This window comes from Pipra filicauda, unplaced genomic scaffold (assembly GCF_003945595.2).
Source record: "Pipra filicauda isolate LSUMZ 115617 unplaced genomic scaffold, ASM394559v2 scaffold589_size259243_pilon, whole genome shotgun sequence".
NCBI classification, from domain to species: Eukaryota; Metazoa; Chordata; class Aves; order Passeriformes; family Pipridae; genus Pipra; species Pipra filicauda.
In genome coordinates this window covers 46753-72040 of record NW_024104741.1, presented here as the reverse complement: position 1 = coordinate 72040, position 25288 = coordinate 46753, and the positions used below count along the sequence as shown (strand labels likewise).

At 45.5% G+C, this 25288-nt stretch overlaps 1 protein-coding gene across 1 annotated transcript; it reads left to right on the top strand.

Moving 5' to 3' along the window:
- On the top strand, window positions 1-24232 carry LOC113999672 (M1-specific T cell receptor alpha chain-like). The gene is made up of 5 exons (XM_039387760.1): window positions 1-40; window positions 20917-21180; window positions 21643-21690; window positions 22751-22857; window positions 23295-24232. The coding sequence occupies exons 1-5, from the start codon at window positions 1-3 to the stop codon at window positions 23298-23300; spliced, it is 465 nt and encodes a 154-aa protein (XP_039243694.1). The 3' UTR covers window positions 23301-24232.
- Window positions 24233-25288: the final 1056 nt, after the last annotated feature.

Genomic DNA, 25288 nt, shown 5'->3' with positions numbered 1-25288 from the left:
ATGACCTTTGGAAGTGGGACACAACTGACAGTGAAACCAGGTAGGTAGAAAGCCTGAAGGAGTTAAGGATAGGAAAGCTTAATTCCTCTTTGAAACAGCCATTAAAATTCCATTGCTCTATCCTTCCGTGGGCAGAAGGTCAGGGCTGACCCTGTACCAGAAAAAAACCTTCTTTGTAAAGCTTAATACCAATTTGGAGGACTGGACTTTCTTGTAGCATATGTGTCATTGAGAGCTGTAACATTTGGGTCATTTTCTTCACTACTACATATTCCCAGAAAACTTCCAGTCCTGCAGACCTCACACTGTCCTTTTATTTCCATTGTCCAGAACCCAGACAATGTCCCAGAAGATGCAGTTCCTTCTCACCTGGGAAAACTGTCTTACCCCTTGCTCAGCTGCTCCTATGTCGGAATACAGGCAGGTTTCCATCCAGGTTTTCACTCCTTGGGAAAAAAAAAAAAAAAAAAAAAAAAAGCTGGGCTGTCATGGAAAGAGATGGGAACAGGCAGGGCATTGTTTGTTTGCGGAATCAAGAATTGTGTTTTGAAGCCATGTGGGATGGTCCAGGGGGAGATCTCTGTTTTAATTCTGATCTAACGCTGGAGGAGGATTTTTGGTGTAGCATTTCACTGCAGGAATGAAGGACAAAACTTGCAGTGAGTGACCATCTCTGACAAACTGAAAGAAACCATCAGCTAGGAAAAGTCTTTAAAGGAAATGGAATTTACTGGGTAGACTAAGTTAAAAAGATGTTAAGCAGGATCTAATTAGGTACTGGAGGAGAAAAAAAGGTTTTTATTTTGAAGAAAAACACTGTATGAATAGTTATGGAAACAAATTCACCTTTCAAAGTGGAATGCAGCTGAGGGTAAAACCAAGTAAGGTTAAGCCATTATTTGCTCAGTGTTGTAAATATAAAAAAGAAAGATACAAAAAAATCATACCAGTGATATGGGAGTTGAGACAGGTCTAACTGAGATATGTCCACAATTACTCTGTCAGTAATCTACCTCCTTCCTTTCAGATAGGCAATATGGGGTCCTAAACACATTTGCTCAGGACATTTTGTGCCATGGCCATGCCAGAAGGGTTGCTTTTTGTCTCTTGGGATGTAGATGAGCTTGTGTTCTTGTTGAGGTGAAAACAACTGTGTGAACTATGACACAAGCTCACACTTGGTAGAGGGACAGGACTTCAAGTTTTTCCTAGTAAGTACGACTGCTTTCTTGTAGTCTCCCTCCATGTCAAGTAAACCAGCCCCCTGCCCACTGAGATCTCCAGGATGCCCTTCCTGGGCTTGTGGCCCTTCAGCTATGGGGTTAGAGGCCACCTTCTTTTCTCCAAGACAGGCACTGGCTTTGGGCTCCCAAACAGGGTTTGTATCCACAGGTCCAACAGTGTCCTTGATCCTGCAATTAGAGTGTGGGGGGTTCTTCACCTAAGGCTGTCACTGCTAATGACATTCAGCATTACCCAGTGGAGATGCAGGTGACCAGCCTTGCCGAGTGGTGAGGAAGGTTTTTGTTGAGGGAAGAAACACTGTGTGAACACAGGATATGGGTCTTATAAACTTGTCTTTGGCTCTGGAACGAGACTCACTGTTTGGCCAGGTAAGTCCAGTGCTGTGTGCTCTCTCTGAGGCCGTTCTTTGGGTGGTTGAGAGCAGCAGCCTGGCTGGTTGTTTGGTCATCTCTGGGTGTCCATATCCAGGGATGGGCTTTGTTTCAAGGGAATGCCCAAAACAACCCTTCCTGCTCTCAGTTTGCCTGGGATGGACAAAGTAGCCACACTTTGATGCTCCCAAATGTCCCAGCTGCCCTGTGGGAAGGCTGTGCTGTGCCATTGCATCCCAGGGTGGTAGGGGATGCAGTGTAAAGCACTGTCTCCCTTCTGCTGGCCCTGTGAGCGTGGGCATGGCTGGGCAAAGGTTGGGGGAGAGGTGCTGCTCTGCAGTGGCTTGCTGGGCTTTTTGTTAAGGAAGGAAATGTTGTGTGATATTGATTCTGGCTATGGCAAGGTGACCTTTGGCTCAGGGACCAGACTGTCCATCCAGCCCAGTGAGTCTGCAGTTTTCCTTTGCCTAATTTTTGGAAATCCTTGGGTGTCCACTGGGACACACTGCAGAATTACTTTTATCTGGATCACATTACAGATGGAGGGAGACCTTGGGTACTATTTCAAGAGACTCTTGTGCCTAGTAGCATGTTCAGTTGGAGGACTTCTGCCCTTTAGAAAATGTGATATGGACAGTGAAATGACAGAAATGTGGACTGCACCAGAGACCCTCATCCTAGGCTAGGTTCAGGTTCTTATTCCCATCCTTTTTTCCATTCCAGTACAACCAGCCTTTGGGGCAGGGATCATAAAATGTTCCCTGATGACTCAGGGATAGGTTCTTCCCATCTCTGACACCTTTAGTGACCAAAATAAAATCTAGTTATTCCCAGGGATTTGAACACGGAAAAAGGTATTTGGCAAAAAGAACTCAGAGGAGATCAATGGAAATGTGTTTGGGTGTTTATAACCTCTTTCAGAGGCAGATCCCAGCCCTCCAACAGCCCCTGAGGGGATTAGATGAAAAGGCCCATTTTGTAATGAGCTGTCACACAGTGATGGTTCGGGAGGGTGGGTAAAACTCACCTGGGGGAGTGGAACCAAACTTCTCATTTTCCCAGGTGAGTTGTCTCTCCTCTGAGTCAAGGGGGACTCAATATAGACAATGTTGGACCTCAGCTGCAGAAATAACAGTGCAGTGGCTTTGTGGAGCAATTGGGTTGCAATGTCACTCAACAATTCTGTCCTGGGGCTGTGCTCCAGCAGCAGCACAGGATAAACACAGAGGATACCAAAGGTAAACTGAGCTGTCAGGGGTAGTAATGGTGGTGCTGAACTACAAACCCCATGGACAGAGTGTGCTTTTTCTATTTTGGACACCAGACCAACACCAAGCCCTGGGGCACCATGTCCTGAAAAGTCTCAATGCCAGTCAGTGACAGGGATTTTGCAAACAGCCTGAGAAAGTGATCCCTGAGGTTTTATTTTCCCTCCTCTCTCTGTTGCAGTTCCTAAGGGAAAGCCATCTCCTGTCCAAGGGTCTCGTCCCTCTCCTCTCAAAAGGAGACCAGAGGGGTGAGAGCCAGGCTGAGCCCTGGGTTCTTGTAGGAGAGTATCACACTGTGTGACCAGCAACACAGGAAAACTGCAGTTTGGGACAGGGACGAAGCTGCATGTTCTGCCAAGTATGTTTTCTGCTCCTGTTTCTTCTCTCCAGGCTGTCTCCTCTTGCTGCATTCCTGCTCTAATGCACCTTCAGATCCTAAAGAGAAGTCTGAGGTGTGGGATACAGACACAAGGATTTGTGATTCCCCAGCCCTGGCATGGCTGGGTAAAGGCTGGGGGAGAGGTGCTGCTCTGCTGTGGCTTGCTGAGCTTTTTGTTAGGGAAGGAAATGCTGTGGGACAGCTCCAGAAAGGTGACCTTTGGCTCAGGGACCAGACTGTCCATCCAGCCCAGTGAGTGTGCAGCTTGCTACTGGTCTTCCAAATTCCTCTCCTGCAATGGGAATGTTTTTATATTCATTCTTTCCTTTTGCCTTTGTGCACTTGAAATGCCTTCTCTGCCACCTCACGCTCTGAGAATGCTCTGAGAATGCCCTCTGAGAATTAGTCTGTAATGGGACTGTGCTTGCACAGAGTAAATCTCAACTTGAGGTCCGTGTGAATATTGGAAAAGTGTCACCTGTGCCTTGCTGGGAAGTTCCTTGGCAGCCGCACCAGGGGCTTCCATGCTCCGGGGAGATGAGAGCACTGCTGTGATGGCTTTTGTTCAGGGCTTTGCATGGGCTCAGGTCTACCTCTGGAGCTGGGACAAAGCGAGGAGTGACACCTTGTGAGTCCTCTCAAAGGTCCATTTTAGCTCTGTGGGGCAATGCAGTAATGTCCAAGGCTATAATGTCGGGGTGTAAATCTTAGGAAACCTTTCTGAAGGCACACAGATCCCAGTGCCCTCTCTCTGGGAATGGAAAAGCTGTGAGCTGCTGTGGGAGGAGTGGGCTGGGCAAAAAGTTTGTATTTGGAAAGGGAGAAAGCTCTTTGCAAAGGCACATAAATCTGTGAGACTGAGAGAAATGCCTGAGTCTCACCAGCTGTGCCCTGGGCAGCCCTGGATGCTCCGGAAGGGGCTCCAGGTAGAGCTGCAGCCCTGTGGGGAAGGACCCTGTCGCAGGGAGAGCAGCTCTGTGTCAGCCTGGGGAGGGGAGGAGGATGTTGCTGTAGCTCAGGAATTAGGGATTTCCCTTATCTTTTACTGTTTTTTCCAGCCTCTGCTGGCAAAGCCAAATGTCAGTGTCTTGTGGGTGTTTCCTTCCTGGTAGCTGTGGGGTTTTGGTAAAGCTGGCCCTGTTGTGGCACTTTGCAGAGACAGGTGTTAGCAAACTCTCCTTTGGCCTGGCAGCAGACTTTTTGTGAAAGCCAGTGAGTAGATCCCTGTTAAGTGTCCTGTTGGCTGAAATACGGAGCAGGAAAAGGGACCTGGTTACCCTGTCAGTGGGGGTGACTCTCATCTGCCCACCTGGGCACGTGGTTGGAACTCCCTCCGCATGTATTTCTTGATTGGTTTTACCTGGAGAGGTCAGAGGAATGCGACTAAGAAGATATCCCTATATGGGGACAAGGGTAATATCTGTTTTTTCCACCTTGATCTCTGTGGGAAATCTTGTACTGCTTTCTGGAGTAAAAGTGGTGTGTGGTTTTTATTCATGGAAGAGTCACAGTGTGAATTCAGCATCCACTGGAAAGTTGCCTTTGGGAGTGAGACACAACTGAAGGTGAAACCCGGTAGGTAGAAAGGCAGCTTGGAGGAGTGAGGATAGGAAAGGCATATCCGTTACTTGGCGAAAAGCACTTGGGTTGTGTTGGAAAGTGGTCTACACAGGGATGGAGTTTGTGCATGGGAGGGGGCTGAGAGACAGGGAGCAGCCAGGAGCAAGGAAGGTATTTTGACAGTGCACAGTGTGTGTAGGAAGGCCTGAGAGAAGGTGTCGCATTTTAGGGCCATTTTCCCAGGGCTGAGTGAGGAGCTGTGATCATAACTCTGCATCTTTCCTCGACATGGGACAAAGATGCCCTCAGGGGTCATCTCTGTCAGAGCTGAAAGGGATGAACCAACTGTGAGGTTTTAAAAGAAGTGCCCAGCCAGCAAAGTACAGCTTTCCAGGGAATAAGCCTACACAGAGACTGACAGGGTTTTTGTTGTGAAGGCAAACACTGTGTGACTAGTTATGGCAACAAGGTCATCTTTGGAAGTGGAACTCAGCTAAGAATAAATCCCAGTAAGTTTTCAAGCTTTTTCCTGCTCTAATCCATGGAACAGTTTTAGGGTCATCAGTTAGTGTTGGGGTAGTGGAGGGAGGTAGATTCAGTTTGTGAGGAATTTTGCTCTGCTTTTTCTGGCAGCAGAAGGGAGCTTCACTCAACAATGAATTTACTCCTTCCACATATCCCTGCCAGCTCCTGCTCTCTCCTTTCACGTAAGCAGGCAGATGTTCTGAGCCCTCTTTTTCAGGGATATACAATTCATCTCATCCACACCAGTGAAAATCAGGATGGAATGCTGATGGCTCTCTCTAGCACAGCCCTGGCTGCTTCTCCTTGCAGAGAAAAGGGTGAATTAACAATGCTTTTGTGTGCACCACAATCCCAGCTGTCATCCCTCCTGTGGATGAGTTTGCCAAGAGATTTCTTCCCAAGGCTGCAGTTCTTCCTGGCTTCAAAGGCCTGGTGTTGTTTGGAAGGAGCCGATCTCCTGGAGGTCCCTGGAGGAGCAAGTGGCAGGAGAGCTGATGGTTTTTGTTAGGGGGTGAAGGACTGTGTGGACACAGGGAACTATAAAGTGATACTGGGGACAGGGACACAGCTGGTTGTGAAGCCCAGTGAGTACAAGTGCTGCCCAGCTAGTGGGAATTCCTATGCTCTGTTATCCCTCTCCTCTCTTTCCACCTCCCTGAACACATACCTTGATCTGACTGGAGCAGTCATCCCTTGGATATGAATAGAATCTGCTGACTTGTCCCTTCTTTCCCAAGCTACTCTCTCTTCCTCAGCAAATGGATCTGGGTCTGGGCTGCCAGAAATGTGCCCAATTCCATGGGCACCAACTGGTCTGACAGTCACCTTTGAAATCCACCTACACCCAACCTTGGGAATTTCCATGAGGTCTCTGCACAGGAGCGGGTCCCCATGATTCTGGAAAAACTTTGCCATGGATGGGAGTTGTGTCTCACGGGTTCTAAAAATTAGGAATGGCAAAGGGAAATGGTTTTTGGAAAAGTGTGGGGGAGCTGAGGAATAGATGTTGCCTTGTTCCAGGGAATGTCACGAGACTGGAGCCTGTTGTGTGAGGGAGATTTGCTGGTGCCTGGATGCAGCTGCTTTGTGTTTGAGATCCTGTGCAGGACTGACAGAGACATTTCTGTAATGAAATGTGTCAGGGTGTAAATGTCGCAGGCAGAGTCACCTTGGGGAAGGGGACGGTGCTTTCTGTCCTTCCAGGTAAACAACTCCTTGTCCTGCAAACTGGAATTGCTTCATTCTCATCTTGTTCTGTTGTTTTGAGGGGCAGAATTTTGGGAAGCCCAATGCCGGAGCACCTGCAATTCCCCAGGTGTCCCTTGGACTTGGTTTTCCCACATGTCCCCCTGCTTTGTCCTCCCATGTGTCCTGTTACGGTGTCAAAGCTTCTTTGATTGCCTGTTCCCATATTTGTCTTCCCTCTGAACAGGGATGGGAGGTGTGTGTGTCACAGATACCTGACACTTCACTTTGGAGACCTGTTCCCATCCACACTGAAGTGGATCCGGTGGTCCTTCGGCTCTCTGATGTCCCTGCACTCAGCAGGGTTTGCGCTGCTCCAGGAAGCAGCGTGCGAGCAATGGTGCTTCCCACTGGGACCCATCTGGGAGTGGGACAAGGCTCCTGGGGATGCCCAGGAAGTGCTGGCTGGCCAGGCCCAAGTTCCTGATCCTTTTAAAGCTCTCTGATCCCCAGGGAACGTGTGCCATCAGCCAAATTTTCTCTCTCCATGGTAGAGATTTGCCACTCCTACAGCAAACCAGGACACAGCCTGGAGACCCTGTGGGGACAGGAGGAGGAGGAGGAGGAGGAGGAGGAGGTGTGGTGGGTGCCCCTTAGTTCTGGCACCAGCCCTGACCTCCTCCCGCTGACTCAGAATGTCAGCCTCTGCTCCTGCCCAGGGACCTCCTGCATTGTGTCACCTTCTGCTACCCCCCCAGCGCTGGCATGGCTGGGCAAAGGCTGGGGGAGAGGTGCTGCTCTCCAGTGGCTTGCTGGGCTTTTTGTTAGGGAAGGAAATACTGTGAGATTCTGGCTCCAGCTCCAACAAGTTGACCTTTGGCTCAGGGACTAGACTGTCCATCCAGCCCAGTGAGTGTGCAGCTTTCCTCTGTGTTCTTGGTCAGAAGTCTTTGCGTGTCCACTGGAGTGTCTTGGAGATGTACTTGTTGAGTCTGGGTAATCTTTGATAGGGGAAGTTGTCATTTCATCGAATGCAGTAGATGCATTGATGAGGAGTCTGAGGTGGTGAACCTGCATGAGATCCTTTCTTTTTTATCCCTGAGCATGAACAGCAGCCTCTCAGAGTTTGTCCTCATAGTCCAACAGCGTCCTTGATCCTGCAATCAGAGTGGGGGCATGGGGTGTGTCTTCACCCTTCTTGATCTCAGTTGGAATGGAATGGACAGAGTGGCCACACACCTACTCACAAATGTCCTGTGGGCAGCCCATCATGTGCCACTGCATCCTGGTGGTCTCCTGTTGTAGTGGGAACACCTGCTGCCCCTGTGAGCATGGGCATGGCTGGGCAAAGGCTGGGGAAGAGGTGCTGCTCTGCCTTGCTGGGCTTTTTGTTAGGGAAGGAAATGCTGTGGGGCAGCTACAGCAAGGTGACCTTTGGCTCAGGGACCAGATTGTCCATCCAGCCCAGTGAGTGCAGCCTTCATGTGTTTCATTTTTGAAAATCCTTGGGTGTTCCCTGGAGCACACTGTACAATTTCTTCGTGTTACTGGGTCACATTACACATGAGAAGGAGATCTTGGGTTGTATTTCAAGATACTCCAGGTGGAGGATTTGCTACTTAGAGAAATGTACTATGGACATGGCACTGACATGCTGATAGTCCAGCAGCCCACAGGAACACGGGAGAGGTTTAGGATGTGCAGACTGACCAGCTTGTGCTCAGTATCTGAGCAAGGTTGTGGACAGTGGTAGAGATGTAAAGGGGTTCAGTTCTGTTGTTTACATAGGACTTTCAGTTGACTCACTCAGATCTCTGATCATGGTTTGTGCACATTTGCTGATAGTGCTGTGAAATACCTGTATGTAGGTAGGTTGTTCTGAGCATGATCAGATAGAAAAAGATGCAGAGCACTATAAGATTTCAGCCTGGCTGAGGTGTGAACACTGAAAGGAGGACACTAATCTCACTGAGCAGACAGACAGAAGTGTAAGGACCCCAAAATAGACAAGTGAGATTGTCCCCCATTGAGCCACTCTGCAGGAATGCAGCAGGTTTCCACTTCCAGTGGGCATCTTGATTGCCCAGGGTGTAAGTGAGGAGGCTGCCAGGACAACCCCCCTGGGGGAGGTGTAGCTCCCAGCTGGGAGCCAACTCTCTGGGTTTCTGTCCTCTGCTGTTCTGAGAACAGCCTCCAATTCACCTTTGGCTCAGGGACTCAAGTCACCACCTTGCCAAACGAGTGGGTCAATGCCTGAGTGTTGCAACCTCAGCCAATTCTGTCCTGGGGCTCTACTGTGGTTTGGCAATAAGAGGAACTGCCTACTTGAAATGTAGAGCAATTATTTAAATAGTGGAGCACCTCTGGCATTGCAAACATGCCTCCTGTAGCTGGAAGTCTGGACTCCTAGGAAGGTGGAGTGCATCAGTGACCCTGAGCCTAGGCTAGGTTCAGGTTCTTATTTCAAACTCTTTTTTTCCATTCCAGTACAACCAGCCTTTGGGGCAGGGATCATAAAATGTTCCCTGATAACCTACCCTCAGGGGTAGGTTCTTCCCATCTTAGGTGACTGTAAACAAGACCAGTTATTCACACTCGTTCAAAAATTAAGAAAGGTGTTTGGCAAAGAGAACTTAGAGGAGATCTATGGAAATGTGTTTGGGTGTTTATAACCTCTTTCAGAGGCAGATCCAGGATGGAATAGATCCCATCCCTCCAACAGCCCCTGAGGGGATTGGATGAAGAGGCCCATTTTGTAATGAGCTGTCACACAGTGATGGTTCGAGAGGGTGGGTAAAACTCACCTGGGGGAGTGGAACCAAACTTCTCGTTTTCCCAGGTGAGTTGCCTCTCCTCTGAGTCAAGGGGAACTCAATATAGACAATGTTGGACTTCAGCTGCAGAAATAACAGTGCAGTGGCTTTGCAGAGCAATTTTAGATGGGTTTAGTATTCCCTGGAAAAAAGTGGTAGACTTTCTGCTTAACTGCTCTGCACTAGATATGCATCCAAGCAGGGGAAAATTGACAACAAAATAAGTGAAATTTAAGAGCAGAGACGTGTAAGAAAAGTAAGATTTCTGAGATTTTGGACATTGAGCCCAGCGGAAAACTTCAATCCACATAAAGCCAAGGTTAATGTCTGCAAGAAAAGTAGCAAAATGCAGTTCAGGCCTTTACCAACAAGTAATAACAGTGATCTGTAGGTTACTGTTGTATCTGCTGGGAACTGTAGAGCAGCAGTGATGGTCCACAGCTGTGATGGGAGTGGCACAAGCTGTGGAGCTTTCCTGTGAGTTGTGCAAATTGGGAGGAGGTATTTGGACAGTCCAAATTGCTAAATTGTATGGTTTAGAGGTGAATATGGTGGCTCTGCGTGAAGGGTTGGACTTTATGATCTTAGAGGGCTTTTCTAACCTAAACAATTTCATGATTCTATGATTCTAAGTTGGATTATTACAACATGAAGTGCAGTCTGCAAAGGAAGGTGGACATTGCAAGATAAGAGAGCAGAAAGGTAACACAGACTGGTGAGACTCAACAGCAGCAGTCAGAGCCTGGAAAGTTGTGTTTGCACACACTGATGGACAGATGCTGTGTGGAGACAGAGGAAACCATAAACAGATGATGAATTAACCAGGCAGAGGAATGTGAGTGAAGGAAGTGTTTATTTCACTGTAGGTTCTGAGGTGGTGGTCAGTAATGTTGGTTAGATACCTCCAACAGAAATCTTGCATTTCTGTGTTCTCAAGTCTTCATCCAGCACAGGTACATCTCAGAGCACCATTTTGCAAAGCACTGTGTCACAGTGCCATACTGGGAGTTATGGCAAACTTACATTTGGAGCTGGAACCAAAGTCGTGGTTTCCCCAGGTATGTCTGAATTCTCAGATGGGATTTCTCTTGGTAGTACTTCTTTCAGTTTACAAGTTATTTTGCCTATTTTGTCACCTCACATTACATTAGCAACGACCCGGGTTCGATTCCCGGCCCCCTGGGCAGGTGGAGCTCGTTAGCCGTGGAAGGCAATCCACCTAAGAGAAGGTCACTCTAAACAAACTTACATCCTGGGGACCTCACTGCCACTGTCCAAGCTTTGCTCGGCCCCGGCAGATGAACCTCAGGACTAAAGGGTGGGCTCAGTTCAGCACACACTGTGAAGCAAAGGGAAATTATGAAAGACAACATGGATCAGCAAAGTACAGAGTGGTGAGGCTGGTTACGTAAAGCTGTAGCAGGTAGAAAGGACTTTTCCAGGGTGTGGATAGAAATACTTAGAGGTAACCAGACTCATAATTGTATGTGGATGCAAAAAATACACATGTTGGGTCTCTGCTCTGGAGATCCTCAAGCTGTAATGGAGGGAGTGTTTTCTGTCACTGTGAGACATTATATACATTCAGGATGCTCAGGAAGCTCAGAAAACAACCTTGAGAATGATACCGAGTTTGTAATCATAGCCAGGTAGTGTTGAGTACTGGGAATTTATCTTGCCCTTCAACATCCAGGTGAAGTTTGGAGCATGTTAAAAGTGAGGATCTGAAACTGCTGGAGAACAGTGTGAAAGCCATAAAATTGGGTATGGCATAGACACCTGGATGGAGTGGAAAGAGGGTAAGAAGCAAAGTTAGTTACTGAATGACTTTGGTGGAAGGATGGAAAGGTGATCCTGACTCCAAAATATTTTTTTCTGAACAAAAAAGTGTGGAAAAATGTGTGCTTTGACTGTTGCTGCCACAAATATACGAAAAAAGTCCCCCCAAAACTCCACACCCTATCTCTTGTCTGAAACTCTTTGTAAAAGGGCAAGACAGATCCCAAGATATCAATATTTTTTGTAAATATATCAACTTTTCCAAATTTCTTAAGAATACATTTAGGATTCTTTAATATATAAACAGGTTGGGTTTACTCTTGAAAAGTAATTTTTCACTTTCTTTAAGTTGTAGTAATTGTTAACATAATTTCACCATGATTTTATTCTGAAAGTTACAAAAACCAGCAGCATAAAGAAAGTGTTCATTCTGAAAACTTCTGAAGAAATTGCTCTTGTTTCAAATGACCCTTCCGACCCTGTTCAAAAGCATCTGAGAGAAATGAGAATCTCAGGTTTATATGGAGCTATCAGTAAGCTAAAGGAGCTATAAATCAAAGCTCTACCTGAGTTAATTTACATGTCTTCAGATTTACCACTATGGTCATATCTGTGTGAACTGCTCCAGGTCTTGCTCTGGTCACACTGTCAGAGCTTCCCTAATGCATCCTGAAACCTCAGTGTTTAATGACAGAATGAACAATGGTCTCTCTGCCACAAAGAAATAACACACAAAAAAGTGCTTTCTACTGAAAAACTAAATGGCACATTTGCTCTGGAATCACTCTAGACTAATTCAGATGGGAAATCCAAGAGAATGGGATGATGGAGGTTGCACTGCACCATCAGTCCCCAGGTGAGGTGTGAAGTAACAGTAAATAAACTAATTTTGAGAGAGGAATCTGACTGGCAGACTAAATAAATGAGGAATAAGATGAAGAATAGATGTTGTGATACAGGTGGCTTTCTGGAAGAAATGGGACAAACACAGTGGAGGGGAATATTAAAGAACAGGTTTTTGGGAGTGTGACAGATGCAATATACCACATGGAAAGAAAGCCAATAAGAAGAAAAGTCCTAGATAAATAGGTCTGTCTAGTTAGAGATAAAGAGGATTTCTTTTGGTGGAGTATTTCTTTGTTGAAGGCTCCGTTCAATACTACTCTGGATATTGTAGAGGCCTGTGCTATTGTGTGACTATGGAAGTAACTACAAACTCACATTTGGATCTGGAACAAGGCTTCTGGTTTTTCCAGGTACATTTATCCTGATTTTTTGACTAATGCAAGTTTTTTTGTGAATAGACACCAAGATCTGGGGAATGGCAGTTGTCAATGGCAGCGTAGCCCACCTTAACCTTTAGCTCAGGCAGGTGTCCAAGCAGTCCTTCCTGGAGGCAGGTGCAGGCAGGATGTGCTTTCAGTGCTCCTCCATCCATCCAGTCCTGGGATCAGCTAAGACAAAGCCTGGGTTTGCTCTTCTGCCAAGTTAGCCATGTGGCTTTGTTCTCCCCTAAGGATCTATCCGTGCCACTTCCACTGCCCTCAAGAAAAGTCATAGATTATATGAGTCATTGAAACGCAAGAATATTTATAATATTTGCATTGCCTGACATGAGGCAGAGATGTGAACTGACAGCCCAAAAAGCCAACTCTGTCCTGGGCTGCATGTCCAGCAGCGTGTCCAGGAGGCTGAGGGAAGTGATTCTCCTCTGGTCTGCTCTGGTGAGATCCCCCCACCCGCAATGCTGCCTCCAGCTCTGGGGCCCCCAACACAGGAAAGACATGTACCTGTGGGAGTGGATGCAGGGCCACAGAAATGATTGGGGGAGGACAGGCTGAGAGAAATGAGGCTGTTTAGCCTGGAGGAGGCTCCAAGGAGATTTTATTACAGCCTTTCAGTATTTATAAGTACTTTCAGGCTTACAAAAAGGATGGTGACAAGCTTTTTAACACAACCTGTAGCAAGAGAACAGGGAGGAATGGTTTTAAACTAAAAGAGGGTAGATTCAAACTAGAGTTAAAGAAGAAATTTTTACTATGAGAGTGGTGAAACACTAACACAGGTTGCCCAGAGAGGTGGTGGATGCCCCACCCTTGAAAACATTCGAAGTCAGGTTAGATGGGGCTCTGAGCAATCTTACCTAGTTGAAGATGTCCCTCATCATTGCAGGAGAGTTGGAGTAGATGACCTTTAAAGGTCCCTTCCAACCCAAACAACTCTACGGATCTTTGATTCCATTTATGGTGATTATCACCATTTCAGTCTTTGCTCATATCAGAATCCCATCAAGGAACCTTGCACTATGACATTTGTAATATTACTCTTGAAAGAGAACTTGACTTTAGCTGGTCTGTCTGATGTACAGACACTGTATTATCCACAAATATTGCAAGTGGACTGTTTGTGACTTGAACCCAGGTTTGCTGAGCTGTTGCAGCTGCAAGGCCATGTGTAAATACCTGCTCTGGCTACTGCAGAGCTCAGCATGTGAAACCCCAGGTAACGGAGTTAGAAGGCTCAGATTGCCTTTGCAACCACCTATAAAGCTCTAAGACCTGGACAGGGATGCAGTGTGCCACTGAAACTTGTAAGGAGAGAACTATAACCAAGGTCAAAAGGAGTCCTTGCAAAGGTTTCCTGAACTATGTGAATTATGGGGATGGAGGATACAAGCTGACATTAGAGAAAAGAATGCTGTTGGTGATCAAGGGTAGTAAATATTCAGGAAAAAACATGGACTTACAGGCTGTTGCCCTTAACATCATGTCTCAGGGAACTGGAGTTTTAGGTGATGTTGCAGATGGAAAAGCAGATTGTTCTTTTTATTGCCCCAAAAGATGTAACACACAATTGTAATCAGCAAATGAATGAATGAGTATTTTTTTATTTGATCTCTGTGTTTCTGATCCTAATCATTTTTTAGTAGATTTATTTGGTACTTTAGTGGTATCTTAAACCAGCATGTTTCATCATTGCTCCCTTAAGTTATCCCTGCTCTGCTGCCCTGGGTGTCAGTAAGCATTGAGAAAACCTGCCCACATTTTTGTAGAGGTTGACACCAGTGTGCCAATCAGGGATACCTTAAACTCACATTTGGAACTGGGACCCAACTTGTTGTTACCCCAAGTAAGTTTGAGCTTTCTCTTCCATATTAACACCAGGACTGGTGTTTATTGGGTGGGGGGAGTAGGGACTATGATGGAAGCATATTCTAACTTCCTTTCAGCTTCCCTTGACAAAAGCCGGATGGACTAGAGATGTTGTCTTGGAATGCAAGGAGTGCTTGGCTGTGGTGTGGCAGTGACCCACTGCAGGAGAAAACAGCGAGAGAAGGTGGTGATGTTGACACAGGTTTAATAGTCATGGCAGGGACTTGAAGCCTGGATTTTCCGAGTCTTTTCCTAAGAAAATATATCATGATCTTTTGGTTTTAAAACCCAAAAATAAAGTCCTCTTCCATATTTGTAACAACTACTGTTACAGTGTGAGCTGTCGGGAAGTACAAAGATTGCATTTGGAAGGGGAACCAAACTTCTTGTCATGCCTGGTTATTCTTATGGTAACTGGGGCTTCTTGTTGAGTGGGAAACTCAAAAATACAGTAAATTCGTGTTTGGAAGAGGGACCAGATTTAAAGTCAAGCCAAGTGTGTAAGATTTGGAGAAGGACAGGCTATCAAGGTGTAAAGGCAGGAGCAGTGTCCTCTGGTCAGTGTCTCTGAATAGCTCTGCCTTCATGGAGAATGAGGATAAACTCTTGACGAAGAGTAGAGGGAAGAGTGAAGGCCAAAAGAAAATGAATCCAAGATTCTTTCTCAGCAGGATGCTCGCGAAGGTTGAGCAGGGACACCGGGAATAGTGGGAAGTGAGAGAGCATCCTCAATGTCTCAGGTTAATGATGTTGGTCTATCATGTCCTGTCAGACAGCAACAGTGTTTTGCCTTAGTCTGAGAGGGAGAAAAATTAGAGATACCTCTGGGTTCATATTCAAGTCTTAGTTTCACACTGCACTGTGAAGAAATGTCCCAGGTGACTTAGATTACAGTATTTGCAATGATTCAAACTGGGGGGTATGGAATACTGGAGCTGGGAGAAGCAGCACAAAGGTATGATCCCAAATAAGTTACCTAATTGAATGTATGCATTAAACAGACTGATTGGGAATGGATATCATTTCAGTGTGAACTAGACATGCCTGAAGCAATTCCACAAGAGTGAGATCAAAAGTTCTTCTGACTTTCTGATTTGAACAAAAAATTAACTTTTACCTGTTCTTAGAAAGGGATATCAGGTTGATTCTTTTGAGCTTTTTATTCATTAAACAAATGCACTTTTTTTGTCTGGGGCTACATTAATAGTTAATCCCTAATTTAGAAAGTTTCTTTTATTTAGTTGAAATTTTTTGAATTGGGGATTGAACTAGATGAGCTTTAAAGCTTCCTTCAAACCCAAACCATTCTATGATTCTAGGAATTTTTATTTTTTTTTAAGAAACTAAATCTCTGGCATATAAAGTTGAAAACTTGATCTGGCAATTAAAACTCAGTCTGATTTTGGAAGAAAAAGCATGGAAAAGTATCTTGTGAAAAAGACAGAGGTTCTCAGGAGGTTCATGAGCAGACATTTCAAGTCTTTTTGTTTCCAGGCAACTGTCCCATGGGTGAGTTAAGCCATCTCAATCACCTTGGACAGATTATACTAAATCTCTCCTATGGTTTGGGTGATGCATGAGTAGATCTGTGCGTGAACAGAAACAGAGTATTGCTTCCCAATATGAAATTTAAGAAGAATCCATTTATTTTTTTTCTCAATGTCATGGCCAGGCTTCGCAAACGAAGATTAGGGAAAGGTCTCTACACACTTTTGTCACAAGCGTGCTGGTGGCTAAAAAGGCCAATATGAGACAGGCACGTCCAGTTGCAAAAGGCACAGCAGAAAGACTCCTTAGGTGGTAAATTCTGCAGGACATGATTCTTTCTGCGCTGTCTTTTCTCCTCAAGGGTGATCCTGTGTGTTTTCTCAAAGGCATCAGCAGCATTATAGATGGTGTGTCTCCAGACCTCCCAGTTGGAGGCCAGAGTAGACCAGTTATGGTGATCAATATGGCCAAGGCTGAGATGTTGTTTCAGGCAGTCCTTGTATCTCCTCTTTTGGGCTCCTCTCTTGTGGCAGCCGGTGGCAAGTTCAGCATAAAGCAAGATCTTAGGGAGGGGGTGGTTGGTCCTTCATCCTGGAGATGTGCCCTGCCCAGCACAGCTGTGTTCTCAGCAACATGGCCTCAATACTTGTGACTGCTGCTTGTTCTAGAACAGATGGATTGGTCACATCATCTGACCAGTGGATGTTTAGAATTGTACGGAGGCAGTGTTGATGGAAGCGTTCCAGGAGTCGCAGGTGGTGGCGGTGGATGACCCATGATTCGGATCCATATAAGAGAGTAGACAGCACTATGGCTCTGTAAACACTGACCTTGGTACTTTTCTTCAAGTGTTTATTTCACCAAACTCTTTTATGGAGCCTTCCAAAAGCTCTTGATGCCTTTGCTAACCTGTTGTCTATCTCTCCATCAGTCTTACCATCCAAGGAGATGAGGCTGCCCAGGTAATTAAACTGCTGGACTGATTTGAGCTCTGATTGACCAATGGTGATGTGGGGATGATGGGGGACTTCCTGAGGTGCAGGCTGATGGAGGACCTCTGTCTTCTTTAAACTGACTTCCAGCCTAAAGAGCTCAGCAGCGTCTGCAAAGCAGGATGTTAAACGCTGCAGAGCTGCTTCTGTGTGGGCAACAAGGGCGGCGTCATCAGCATAAAGCAGCTCCTGGACAAGATGGTTTAAGGTCTTGGTGTGGGCCTTCAGTCGCCTTAGGTTGAAAAGGCTTCCATCAGAACGGTATCGAATGTGGATCCCGTCCTGATCCTCGAGGTCTGCTGTGGCCCTTTGGAGCATCATGCTGAAAAAGACTGTGAATAGGGTTGGTGCGAGAACGCAGCCTTGTTTCACACCGTTCTTTCTTAGAAAGGGCTCAGAAAGTGTGTTGCCATATCTGACTTGGCCGTGTTGATCCTCATGGAGTGAGATGATAATTTTGAGGAACTTGGGGGACAACCTAAGCGTTCCAAAATGTGCCATAGACCTTTTCTGCTCACAGTGTCAAAAGCCTTGGTGAGGTCAACAAAGGTTACATAGAGACCTTTGTTCTGTTCCCTACACTTCTCTTGCAGTTGTCTGAGAACAAATCCCATGCCTGTGGTACTCCTGTTGGCTCTGAAACCACACTGACTTTCAGGTAGAATTCCTTCTGCTATAGCGGGTATTAGTCTGTTCAAGAGTATTCTTACCAGGATTTTGCCAGCAATGGAGAGCAGAGTAATACCACGGTAATTTGAGCAGTCTGATTTAATTCCTTTCTTCTTATATAGGGTGATGATGACTGCATCTCGAAGGTCTGATGGTAGTTCGCCGAATTCCCAACAGCGTAGTAAGAACTCGTGAAATTTAGCATGGATTGCTCAATGTGAACACATGATAAAAGCCCCAGCTTCATCCTGGTTTGGTACTAGAGAACTATTTAATCCGTTAAACACTTGATATCTCTTCACCTACTGGGTATCTTCCTCTATTAAGTCACTGTTAGTTTTAGTTTAGCTAGAAATCTTTCCCTTAAATGCTTTGTGAGAGAGGTTCTGGATGGTTTAGGTAGTTTGAATTCTCCAAGAATAATTACAGAGGCAATAAAAAGAACATTTTTCGGCTGGAGACCAGAATTATGCCTGAAGTCTCTCAGCGAAGGAGCATATTCACATTTGCAAACGGTGAATCTCTGCACAGAGTCTCTGTACTCTGGGTGACTTGGCTAATGCTGGACTAGGACCTGGCTTCTGTTACCTGAGAGTCTCCAGACAAGAGCATTGAAAGTTAAGAGAAGGGTTCAGGTCTTATCTGAGTTCATCTAGTCTTGCTGTAGCCATCCCAGCATCCATGCAGGGCTGGCAGACCTCACAGAGGAGGACCTTTTGGAACCTGCATTGGGGGACAGATGGGGAACATCACTAAAGTGCTTGTTAATTCATTGGAGTTGCTCCTCTGGGGTCAAGATCAGCCTGTATGAGTGTGTGAGGGGGTGCAGATGTCCCTGGAATTGGGCATAGCTCCAGGTTGATTCAAGCTGTGGAATATCATGTCTCAGACTGAGAAATGGTAAGAGCATCAAAGACCTCTGTCACACCAGTTCCAGAGTGACCAGAGATTCAGAGAGTTTGCCTTAGGGGGAATGGAGAATGAGATCATTCTCTGTGCAATACAAACTGGGTATTAAACCAGTTCAGGATTTCTACTGAAGCTTGTTTAAGGGAAAAAAATAAAAAAAGGCAGAGGTCTCAGTCTGATATCGGAACAGGGTTCTACTGCTCTCTCCATGAAATCATCCTCGGAGTTAGCTTTCTCTGTAAACTGGGCAGGAATAGCATTCCAACAGCTCCTGTTCTTCCATCTGGAAAATATTCTTCAGAAAAAATGAAATTAGGCAATGTGGACAGCTCAGAGTAACATGAATCACTTCCCAATCTTTCCTGTAAATAAAGTTCATAAATATGCAGCATCTCCAGCACATCCGCCAGCTCATTAAGACAGAATAACAGGTCACAGTGCCGTGGTTATAGTAGTTGGTATTTACCAAAACTATCTGCAAACTTTCATAACGGTGTGCAGATACATAAAAGAACTTATCAGTACTAGAAACAGCACCAGAGCAAGAGCAGCCCCACTCTGAGTAAGATCGAGAAATGAATATTTTGCAAAACAGGTACTGCCGAAACTTCTTGTGAAAAACAGACTATTGTTTTATCTGCTTGAGATCAAAGCATTGCACAGATTGAAAGGGAGAAAACCACCCTAATTTGGAGAGATGTATAGCTGCTCAGAAAGCACAGTGCTCGTGATGAGAGAGAAACAGAACAGCTCTAGCAATTCCTCCTCTTCTCTTTTGTTTCCATGCACCCCGGGGTAGTGAAGTACCCTGGTTCCTCTTTTCATACAAGGATCTATCACCAAACTTTTTACCTGCACCTGTCTTTCTCTCCCTAAAAACCAATCACTGAAATTTCCAAAACAAAACTGGGAGTATGCGAGGTGGGAAGCGGGGCTGAGGGAGTCAGAACACACATTGGACTGTATTTCTTCATAGTTTGGAAAGACTCTCATCAGGTTCTTCAAAGCCAGGGCAAAGTGAGGACAGATGAACTGCAATTTAGAAGAAGGGCCAGAGAATGAACCACTGGGCTTTGTGGATTAGTTTTTTTCTGATGTCATCCTAATAGAGAACTATGGCTGTTTCTCTATGGTGCTGACAGCTGGCAACCGAACAGATGAAGAGCATTTATCTGAGTGATAGATTTTGAGACAGTTTCTAGAAGCTGAGATTTATTCCAAACCTCTCATATGGGAAGAAATTAAGAATTCTTCATCTAGGAGCTAAGCAGTCTTCAGCATTTCTACAATATTTATCAGTTAGGTATATGAACAGGGAGAAAGCAAAGGTTAATCTAAACTCTCAATCCTACACAATAACACTTTATCAGTTTAAAAACGCGAACTGAAGCTCTGGTTCAAACTTGTGAGGGCCAATGGAAAGTACAGCCAGAGGGTTGCTGAGAGCCCCAAATCTTGGCTGCAGTATGTCTCTAATGATATTTCATTTAGTCATCATGAGAGCACTGCAACATCCATAGCATTTTATTGTTAGCCGTGAGCAAAGGTTTAGGAAAGTACCTTCTCATAGAATCAGATGAAATGCTTAGAATACAAGTTTACAGAGCTGAATGTGCAAAAAAGAGTTTAACTGGAGGTTGTGTTTTTATGTGTGGAAAATCCCCAGTCTGACTGACTTGCTAGCAGAGTTTGAAGCAAGAAAACAGTAATGAACATGAAGTGTCTTATATCTGCAGCCTTTAGTTCCTCAACCCCCCCTTCTGCAGCGTAAAATTTAGTAAAAAAACCTGGCACTGAGCTGTCAAGTGGTGGAACATGATGAAACATTTTTTTGCTTCATCCACCTCTCCCTGAATGCAGCCATGTGCTCCTGCTTTTCAGTGACTTCTCTACCTTTCTGCTGTAGGAGCACCATTAGTGAGACTCATGGTAAATGACTGAGATCTATTTAGGTTTAGTGGTTTATCCACTGCCCCTCAGGACATGGGGAGAAGTGGGGTTTCACTGGTGGATTTGACTAAACCTTTGCAGAACAGGCTGAATGGCCCTGGGCTGCTCAGCTCTCTCCAGACACATTACATGTCATAGCAGTGAAGAAAGAATCACAGAATCACAGGATGGTTTGGGCTGGGAGGGACCTTAAAGACCATGTTCCAACCATGGGCAGGGACACCTTGCACTAGCCCAGGTTGCTCAGGTGCCCTCTCACCTGTTGTACACATTCCTGAGTGCACCCAGGCTGCAGAGCAGAGTTGAGGAGTTGTTCCAGAGAGGAATGGCCAGGTTAGATGTGAACATCCAGAGTGTGGATGTCCATGAGTGCCTTTTGAGGTGCTCCAGGGGCCCTACCTGACCACTCTCTGTGTCTCCCATACAACCTAAGTCAACAGAAGTAGCTCCTGCATCATCTGCAGTAGAAGCTTTGGTTCTCTAAAGGTGTCCTAGCACAAGATCCCTATGATCAGGCAACTTCCCACTGGAGTAATGGAAGAACCTGCATTTCTAAGGGTCTGTATGTTAAGACTAAAGGAACTGTGAATGTGTACTCTCATCTAATGACTCTTATTTTCTCTACTTTCAGAAGCTCCTCCGTCTCCTTCAGCCTACAGACTGACCTCTAAAGATGATGAGGATTTGGAAATGTGCCTGATCACAGATTACTCCCCTGAAAATGTCGCTTTTTACACTGCTGAGAAGGCCACATCTGCTGTTGTGGAGGTGGCAACAGCTGAGAACAGCGCGGAATCGAGCTACCTGTCAACCTACTGGGCCAGGAGAGATGAAATGCAGTGTGGTGCCAGTCATGTGGGCTTTGGAGAACTGGAGGGCGAGGACCCTGAAAGTGGTAATGGCATTGCTGGGGGGGTGTGCAGGGTCAGAGGTGCTCTGGGCTCTGTGCTGTTCATGTGAGCAGGACTGGTTCACATCTCCCAGCAATGCAAGCAATGCTCCATTAACTCCCACAGTCCAGAGGAATGTTGCCTTGTTGCCCCTCTTTTCTTTCTCCTCCCTCTTTGGTGGAAACAAGATTAAGGGTCAGTAGATTGGTACAGTCACAGCAGAGAGATCTTAAAAACACTTTGGGGGGGAGTGTGGAAGGAAAGCTTGACATTCCTTTGCCCAGTGGGACCCTGAAGTTTAATTACATCATATTTTATGCTTGCCCTGAAAACAGCAGAAAAGAGTATTTATGGGAGGTTTCGATGGCCAGAAACTCTAATTTATCCCTTCTAAGCAGAGATATCATTATGAGCTTCTGAATGAGTCCATTTCTGTTATTAATTAAATTTGTCTTTATTCTTTGCAGGTGCCAGCACTGTCTGTGTTACAGGGCTGTCCCTACACTTCAGGACAGGTATGTACACAGCATTTTAGTAGTAAAGATTGGCCTGATTAAAGGAAATATTTTCCCAAATTTTTGCAGATATTTCCTGCTTGCAGAATTGTTGTTGGACCAAAAAGTTCAGACTGGAAATTTCCCAAAGGGCCCCACAGGCTTTAAACACCAAGGCTGGGAGTCCTGGGGTAAATGTGGCCTTCCAGATCCAAGCTGGTAATTTTATGCAACCAGTGTAGCCAGTGTTCACATGCTCCTGCAATGACTCACCAAATAGCTACTGCCCATCACTGGGGGACTTCAGGTTCTGATATGAGTCAGCCTCACTGTCTGCTGCCTTTCAGACTTCAGAAGGGTTGGGTTTATTTTGGGGTGCACAAACAACTAATGAACCAATAGCTAAGCAGGCGGTTTTTGCTGTGTGTGCTCAGGGATGCACTAAAGCTGTGGTGCATCTGAGCAAGCTGAGCTCCAGCTCAGGGCTGGGGGGTGTATGAGTAGTGCTGCAGCCCAAGGACTGCTCTTCCTGCTGGTTCAAAGGAGCTGAGCCTGCCCCTGAGCTTGCCCTGCTCACAGAACAGCTGTGCTTTTGCAAATCTTTCCAGAACACCATTTCAGGGAAATACTCATCAGTAAATGTGCTGATTTGATCAGCCTTTCAGAGAGAGGTTTTCGATGATAAACATCAAATGTGTTTTTGATGATGGCTCTCTGCTTCTCCAGAATAGAACAATGTATTTTCAAACTTCAGATTAATAGAAAATCCAAATACAATTTTGTTCTATGAATAAAATTTAGATTTGTTTTCCCCCTGCCCATCTTTAAAAAAATTTAGAGAGAGGGAGGAGGGACACCTCCAGCATCCTGAGTTCATAATGCACAGTATTTAGATGATTGGCAGACTTGCACATCAGATAATTAAGTGGTTATTGAATGGCAGAAATAAAAGTCCATCAGTCCTGCTCCCTGTCCCACCAGCTGACTCCATCTGAGCAGCCTCATTAGGAAGTGTTTTAATCTGTCTGGAACGAGGATGTCTCAGTGCTCTTGTGACTCTCATTTTCTGATGCTTTTCCAGATGAACACCTGAACACACTGTCTTTATCACAGCTGGGCCTGAAAATAATTTTAATGAAAGGATTAATTTTTAATGTGGTGATGACAATGCTCCTGTGGAAAAAAGAAGTGAGTATGGATGGGGAGTCTGAAATCATCTGACAGAAAATATCTGGATCAGTTCATCAGTTATGAATCTTCCTTCACTCTGGAACATCTGTTTATGCAGTCTATCCATACACCTTTTGTCTATCAACAGTAAAACTCATCCACTTCTCTGGCCAGACCATTTTCACCCACCTCTCAAGTACCTTTCCTTGTCCATATGCAATTTTTTTTGTTTCAAGACATCTCCCCCTTTTATTTCTACATCATCCCTTCCCTTATCTGCATTCATCTGTCAGATTTATCCCCTGACCAGTCTCCAGATGAGAGACTTCAATATAAGACCTTAATATATTTGCTTTGGCCCAGTGTCTCTTTCTTCTCTTTCTCTTGCCTGGTCACTTCAGCAGCTGTGACTGTAACACAAATAATGATTTAACATACCTTTATTTTTGTCGCAGAATTGAAAGTAACCGGATGGTGCAGTCCAAAAAAATCTCCTGAGGAATCTTTGAGAGACCATTGAGAGCAAGAGTGAACACAGGAATATTCCTGATGCAAGGAACATCTCTTGTTGTTCTTATATATCACACCAACCATTCTATTCTAAATTGCTTTGTTTGCATTGCTACAAAATTACTCAAAACTAAGCTTAACATTTGCAGCTTTCTGCCCCCCCAAATGGTTCATTCACCTCTTCTGCAGGCAGCAGACATTGCTATAAATATAGATTGCCAAACACCACTGTTACTTGCACTAAAATGACAATTTCTGCCTGGAGCAGTGCTGTTTGTTGAAAACTGTGAGTTAAATATCACCTGAACATGAATTTTTCCTATTTTGGTAGATTCAGGGTATGCATGTCTCTTAGGGTGCACCCCCTAGCCACCTTTTCATGTACAAATAAAACAATTTGAAAAGCAAAGGGAGACTTTCTCAGGATGCTGTGCATCATCTCCTGCTATCCTTTGCTAGATCAGAGCTAGAAATCCCTTATTTCCCCTAAAGGATGTGCTGCTATGTGTCCCAGAAGTCCTAAATTCAGTGAAATTGTCACCTCACTATCACAGACGAAAAAAAAAAATAATTATTTTCTGAAGTCTATCTGGCCTTACTATTTCCTGAATTTAAACCAGCTTCAGATTTGGCTTTGTATTCAGTAAAAATACAAACCACCTTTGTTCTTTTTGTTTAGGTCTAACAACCTGAGGTTTCCTAACTTCTTTTTATAACCATTGCATAAAAATATACTGTAATATTTACCTGTCCACGTGTGCCCACCTTTGGACAGTGCATGCCTGTGACATTCACATGCCGCTAATGCATGAACTGTACTGGCACCCACACCGTGTCTTGGCATTTCTTTAGGCCTTTGGCTGTTATTAAACAATTCTTACCAAAATGAGAAACTTGTTTGTCTGTTATATTTGTTGTTTGAGGAATTGCTTCAGCCTTCAGCTGGGCTTTAGGAATGAGCCTGGCCTTTGGGGTGAAGGAGGGAAGGGGTTGGATTCACCACGGAGGGTGGGAAGAGCTACAAATTCCCTCTCCAGGACGTCTGTGCTCTGTCCATGTGAGAAGAGCGTGGCTGGGGAAGGAGGGGAGCAGGGGAGCTCTTCTCCAAGTGCAGACTCTGTGCTAGTAAAACATGCTTGGCCAGTGAGAGGACTAGTCATGGGTCCAGGCTGCCTGCTGCTGTGGGGGACACAGGAGCCTGAAGTGTCTTATCTCTAACTGTTTTCCCACTTCTGAGTGTCACTGCAGGACAAGGCAGCTACTTTGCAGTGGTGACACCAACCCACTGCCCTCTGCCTCCAGGTTCCATCTGTCCCTGGCAAGACTGGAAAAGAATTTTTCTCCTTTTGTGACATCAATTTCTCCATCTTCTTCTGAAGCCCCAGAAATTCCTCTGGAGGGAGGAATGAGAAGTGTGCTCTGACAGAAACACAAGCTTGAGCCTTGCTCGTACCTTACACTGGTGTCCAAAGTGAGTGGTGGGAAAAGCCTCGCTGGACTCGTGGGGGTGATTCCCCCTCATAGGGTATTTCTCACCCTGCTGGATTCACAGCCTTCACATGGGGCTGATTTCATAAAGGCTCATGATTCAAACGCTTTTAGCCAAAAGTCCTGGGGCTCCATGTGGGAGGACCATGCCAGGATCTGACCCTGCAGTGCTGAGCAGCAACATGACAGTGTCTCACTGGTCTCTTGCCGTGGTCACCATTTATCATAGTGACCATCCCTGACCATTTAGGAGGTGGCCTATCACAGGGTGACAAAGTTACTGACCCCTCCTGCCAAGGAACAACTTTAACCTTTCTGTGTCTATTGCCCTGATTATTTTATAGTACAGATGTTCAGGGATTTGTTCTCTTGTCTCTCCCTTGACGTAACAGTCACTCTGGTATCTCTCCAGATGTAGGAAGCCTGTGGCTCCTTAAGTGCTGTATTCCAG

Coding starts and splice junctions, on each gene's coding strand:
- LOC113999672 (XM_039387760.1), top strand. CDS start 1: ATGACCTTTGGAAGTGGGACACAACTGACAGTGAAACCAG. Junction 41..20,916: donor ACAACTGACAGTGAAACCAG/GTAGGTAGAAAG, acceptor CTCTACTTTCAG/AAGCTCCTCCGTCTCCTTCA. Junction 21,691..22,750: donor GTCCCTACACTTCAGGACAG/GTATGTACACAG, acceptor ATGCTTTTCCAG/ATGAACACCTGAACACACTG.